This window comes from Agrilus planipennis, unplaced genomic scaffold (assembly GCF_000699045.2).
Source record: "Agrilus planipennis isolate EAB-ADULT unplaced genomic scaffold, Apla_2.0 scaffold38, whole genome shotgun sequence".
Classification (NCBI taxonomy): Eukaryota; Metazoa; Arthropoda; class Insecta; order Coleoptera; family Buprestidae; genus Agrilus; species Agrilus planipennis.
In genome coordinates, this window is record NW_020438882.1 from 905704 (window position 1) to 911030 (window position 5327).

Here is a 5327-nt window from a genome sequence, read left to right on the forward strand (position 1 = left end):
TCTTAAGGACTTTCGGAAGTTACAGTGTGAATAAAGTTAGATTGCATATAAAATAGTAAATATATATAATTGTTTTTGTTTAAACGTTTAATTTATTGAAACTGTTAAAAATTAGTACTAAAACAAAATAGCCGCTGAATATTAAAAAGTCAGATTAAGACCAAAAAGATTTTAACATTTTTCAGAGAGCGCAATTTTTGACGATTTTAAAAATGGTTAAACTTCGTCGTTTTTGAACGAACTTTTGATATTTAGCGTCTATTTTGTTTCGCTGCTAATTTGTAACAGATTCACCAAATCAAACATTACTGATGTGCTTCGCGCAATTAGTTATTTACTAGTTTTTGTGCAAAACTAACTTTTAATTCTCGAAACTCCCTCACGGATTTCTTTTAACTTATATAAAGACCACCACGAAATGTGTATTTTAAAATTAGTTTAATTTAGCCACACCGATATTTCGCCTCGGAAGAGGAACTTCTTCAAGACTACAAATGTAAACGTAGAAAACTTATTAATACTTCATTACTTATAAACTTACTAGATTTTCTGAAGTTAAGTTGAAAGTGATTTCTCATTTCATTCAAATTACATAAACAAAAAGAATAAAAAACATGGCTTGTATTAGTTGAAACGACAGGCATCAAAACATTCCATTTCGTCCGATTACTTAATAGATGCTAAATCAGTAAATGTACATAAAAAACCGTTTTCTGGAATTCAATGTGGGTGTGTAAGAACAGGCACATCTTATGCAAAAACCACTGGCATTTACCGTTTCGGTGAAAGATATTAGATACGATTGCAGAATAAATTCATTTGTACGACTTTTTCAACTTCTCACACATTTTTAAACCAAAACGCTATCTGAATAGAGTATGGAGTACATTTACTCCTATTACGATAAAACAATTCCCACTTCATCATTATTAAAAAAGAAAAAACACGTTTAGATCCTTAAATTTGGACCCTTTTATCTAAGATATCCACGTTTGCTATTACAAGTTCCAAGCAATGCCAATCAAGGCAATAATTTATCATAATTAAGAATACATAATTAAGCATGTACCTGATGACGTCCAGTACTCTGGATCCTGGCACAGGGAAAACCAGTCCTGCTGTAAATCATGGAAATTTGCCATTGATTGGACTTCTACTACTACAAACAGTTATTTCCATGCACTAACTTCGAGTTCACATATTATCTGTACAAAACAAAAAACATTGACCGAAAACCGATATAGTAAAATCACGTTTTTACATTCTACAACATACTTAATGCGTGGCACAGCGAATCTATTAAAATAAACACTACGGAAGGTAATTAAAGAAACGCACAAAAGTTAATATTGGAAGAACAGAAATTGTGTGTTGTGCAAAAGTGAATGATCGAAAAACTTTGCGTGTCCCACACCTAACACGTCGTCTAAACAGTAAGAGTTTTTGCTTGAATTTTAATAAGATACAGAACACAGAGCAATTCAACTACGATAAATAGCAATACCGGCCAACATCGGCATGTGTAATTTAGTTATAACGGAATTAATTAAAACTCACCTGCTCGCGAAAACTTTTAAGCACCGCGTATCAGTTCCCGAACCGCGACTACCACGGCGGTGCCATCGACAGTCATTTCGAAGATTTTTGTGGCAATAAGATGATTCGATTTAAACAACCGCAGAAAAAAAATACTAAGCGAATAGCGGTCATTTCCACGCAACATATATTATTACGAACCAAAAGTTCAACACCACATTCACTTTTTACTTCATAATTTCACTCACGATCAGTCGGTATTTTGCTATAACAAAGGGCAACAATTAAATTTTAAGTAATAAACTTGAGTTTATGTGTCGTAAGTTTATGTATCCACATATCCAACAATCACTAATATGTAAATTTTAATTAAAAAAACACCAACATTTATTCTTTTTTGAAAATATAAATCTCTTTTAAAGCACTTTTTTGATAAAACGCGTTAGTTTCCTTTTTCAGCGGTGTAACATTATTATAATTGTACAAAAATAAACAAAACTAAAACATTCCCAATACAATACCTACATATGAAAGAGAAAAGTAACTAGTTTTTACTAATCAGTTACTAATCATAATTAAAAAAAGTTCTTTTTAAAATATATAATATGGGTTTTGTTCTATTAAGTTGATTATTTTATTAAAAGACATTGCGTCTCGCAAAGATAAACGTCGTGCAAATTACCCATAACTCGAATTCCAACCAGTTTTACCTTCACTTGTCTCTTAAATTGTTTAAACCACGCATAAAAGCTCTGTTATCCAGCGATTGCACTGAACTCGACTTGTTACGATCGCCTTTAGGTAAATCACAAAACATTTTAAAAAGTGATAAGAAAAACATTGAGAAATTATTTGAACAGATACTTTTGCCTAAGAATTTCGAAGAATGTAAAATCTATTGTTAGTAATGAATCGATTTATTTATTACTCTAAATAAACAAATTGTAAATTAAAAGCATTTTGTTCTGAAATTGAAAATCTATTTAAGAAATATAAGAATAAGCTAAATGTTTCCGATGCTCAACAAATACGAAGTTATTAAAAATGAGAGAAAGGTGTAAAAGATGTTTATGAAGAATTATTTAATGTAACCATTTTCATAACTCATTTTATTAAGCCTAAAATTACCTGTCTTTTTCGAATTTCATCTGTATTGCCGCTCTCTTATTCAAATTAAACTGACCTGACAAAAATAAAAGACAATTCGATTCATCTATAGATCAACATAATGAATCCAACTTATTTCACTCTCAAAACTTGACGTTAGGTAGCGCTAAGGTCTCTGCATTATTTATAAACAAATATAACCTTACTTAATTAACCTAATAAACTTATCGTCGTATTAATACATTTATCTAATTTTATTAAGCAAATAGTAAAAAAACAAGGTAAAGTTATAAGTATCATTCATTATTCACTAAAATGTCTCTTGCTGACGAATTACTAGCAGATTTAGAAGAAAATGATCAAGAAGAATTTGAGCAACTTATGGACACGGATTGCATCAAAGATGAAAAGGAAGAAAAACCAGATATTAAACAAATTCCCATGGAACAGGACACGGCTCAAATTAATTCCATAAGAGAATTGTGTAAATTACGAGATTCGGACAAACTGCAGAATATTATGAAACAAATTTCAAGCTATGGTATTCAACCACGCAAAGCCTCAGAATTAATAGGACCAGTTGAAGCTGATCCTGAATATCAATTGATTGTTGAAGCTAATAACGTTGCAGCTGATGTAGATAATGAAATAGGTATTTACTCTTATTACTTTGTATAAATAATTGTTAACTGCATCTATATGATATTATATTTTTAGTGACAGTGCACAAATTTGTGAAGGATAAATATCAGAAAAGATTTCCAGAATTAGATTCATTAGTTGTAAGCCCTCTTGAGTATATAAGGACAGTGAAGGAATTGGGAAATGATTTAGATCAAGCTAAAAATAATGAAATACTTCAGCAGTTTTTAACACAAGCAACTATAATGGTTGTATCTGTTACAGCATCAACTACACAAGGGTAGTGCAACTACATTTTCAATGGCTTTAGTCTCATCTGTATTATTTTTTAATTACTTTTAGAACAAATTTAACTGATATGGAGAGAGCTCAAATAAATGAAGCCTGCGATATGGGAATTGAATTAAATAATTTCAAACTTAAAATACTGGAATATGTTGAAAGCAGAATGGCATTTATAGCACCAAATATCTCAGTAATAATTGGTGCCTCTATTGCTGCAAAAATGATGGGAGTTGCAGGGGGATTAACTAATTTATCAAAAATACCTGCCTGCAATGTTCTTATATTAGGGCAACAAAAGAAAACATTAGCTGGATTTTCACAAGTTACAATGCTACCCCATACCGGATTTGTTTACTATTCTGAAATTGTTCAGAACTCTCCCCCAGTAAATATGTTTTTTTTTTTTTCAAAAGTAGATAGTTTTAATTCATGTTCATTTTTAAGGATTTAAGAAGAAAAGCAGCTCGATTGGTGGCTGCCAAATGCATTCTTGCAGCAAGGGTGGATGCCTGTCATGAAAGCCCTGATGGACAAATTGGCAAAATGTTTAAAGAAGACATAATCAAAAAATTGGATAAGTTACAAGAGCCACCTCCTGTTAAATTTGTTAAACCTTTACCGAAACCAGTGGAGGCTCCCCGCAAAAAAAGGGGCGGTAAAAGAGTAAGAAAAATGAAAGAAAGGTATGCAATAACAGAATTCCGGAAACATGCCAACAGAATGAACTTTGCAGAGGTTTGTGTTATTTAATAGAGAATTATTGAAATGAATTTGTAATAAATCTATTTTAGATTGAAGATGATGCTTATCAAGATGATTTAGGATACACTAGGGGTACAATTGGTAAATCAGGAACAGGAAGAATTAGATTACCACAGGTGGATGAAAAAACTAAAGTGCGAATTTCAAAAACTCTTCAAAAAAATTTACAAAAACAAAACGTCTGGGGTGGCAGTACATCTGTTAAGAAACAAATTTCTGGTACAGCCTCAAGTGTTGCTTTTACTCCATTACAGGTAGGGCACTATTTAAAAAATTTTACTTATATCATGTATTTAGTTAAATCAATTAAAGTCCACAACAGAAATATAATTGATTCTCTTTTAGGGTCTGGAAATAGTAAATCCTCAGGCTGCTGAAAATAAAGTTAATGAAGCCAATGCCAAGTATTTTTCAAACACATCTGGATTTTTAAAAATAGAAAAAAAATAATTTGTCTAATTTATTATCAGACTAATATGATAATTAAACATGTAACTGACTTTTTAGACTTATTTTTAATGTATTCTTGGTTATAATACAGATCTTCTATTAAGAATTAATACTGATTTGTTTTAATTCATCTAAATAATGAGAAATGCAAGTTTAATTTAAAAGCTGGCAATTATACAATTTAAAATTTATAGATGCTGAAGAGTGTAATAGATCAATCAATCAAAATCAATAATATTATAAATAATTTATTAATTTGAAAAGCATTATAAATTTTAAACTAAAGTAATAACAAAATTTAATCGCTCTTTTTCTTTTCGGGTTCATCTTTAAAATGTAAGAATACAAATGAAAATATAAAAACACCAAACATCATAGAAAATGCACTGGCATAGTATGGATACGCACTAGGAATGAATCGTTCATACTGAGTATGTTGCAAAGGTCTAACTGAAACCTGAGTGGTGCTATAAAGATGAGTGTAGCCAACACGATCATAATCAACTTTAAACTGATAAACCCCATACACGTCAGGAATTTTAAAC

The 5327-nt window shown here is 30.7% G+C and overlaps 3 protein-coding genes across 4 annotated transcripts in view; 1 reads left to right on the plus strand and 2 right to left on the minus strand.

Annotated features, from left to right (window-relative positions):
- The window catches only part of LOC108745199 (cerebellar degeneration-related protein 2-like), a 93719-nt gene extending 92080 nt beyond the window's left edge, over positions 1 to 1639 (minus strand). Inside the window, exons 1-2 of one of the 2 annotated variants that reach the window (XM_025981537.1) lie at positions 1558 to 1639; positions 1070 to 1205 (exon numbers count right to left, since the gene is read on the minus strand). In XM_025981537.1, coding sequence (XP_025837322.1) covers positions 1070 to 1142 — 73 coding nt within the window. In that variant the 5' untranslated portion in view covers positions 1143 to 1205; positions 1558 to 1639. Of the gene's footprint in view, positions 1 to 1069 lie in introns of both variants that reach the window. The other variant, XM_025981536.1, reaches the window with a different exon arrangement.
- Positions 1640 to 2821: 1182 nt separating this feature from the next.
- Positions 2822 to 4892, plus strand: LOC108745200 (U4/U6 small nuclear ribonucleoprotein Prp31). The gene is made up of 6 exons (XM_018481324.2): positions 2822 to 3295; positions 3361 to 3565; positions 3628 to 3955; positions 4015 to 4305; positions 4362 to 4586; positions 4678 to 4892. The coding sequence occupies exons 1-6, from the start codon at positions 2959 to 2961 to the stop codon at positions 4780 to 4782; spliced, it is 1491 nt and encodes a 496-aa protein (XP_018336826.2). The 5' UTR covers positions 2822 to 2958; the 3' UTR covers positions 4783 to 4892.
- A 125-nt stretch (positions 4893 to 5017) lies between these two features.
- LOC108745222 (dolichyl-diphosphooligosaccharide--protein glycosyltransferase 48 kDa subunit) overlaps positions 5018 to 5327 on the minus strand; it is a gene marked incomplete in the record, with an annotated part of 1948 nt that continues 1638 nt past the window's right edge. The window contains 1 exon segment of the mRNA XM_025981571.1: positions 5018 to 5327. Within this exon segment, the coding sequence (XP_025837356.1) occupies positions 5081 to 5327 (247 nt within the window).

Bases quoted from the DNA above. Each gene is read 5' to 3' on its own strand.
- LOC108745200 (XM_018481324.2), top strand. From the start codon at position 2,959: ATGTCTCTTGCTGACGAATTACTAGCAGATTTAGAAGAAAATGATCAA. The intron at 3,956-4,014 runs GTAAATATGTTT...TTCATTTTTAAG, and splicing joins TTGTTCAGAACTCTCCCCCA to GATTTAAGAAGAAAAGCAGC. The intron at 4,587-4,677 runs GTAGGGCACTAT...ATTCTCTTTTAG, and splicing joins TTGCTTTTACTCCATTACAG to GGTCTGGAAATAGTAAATCC.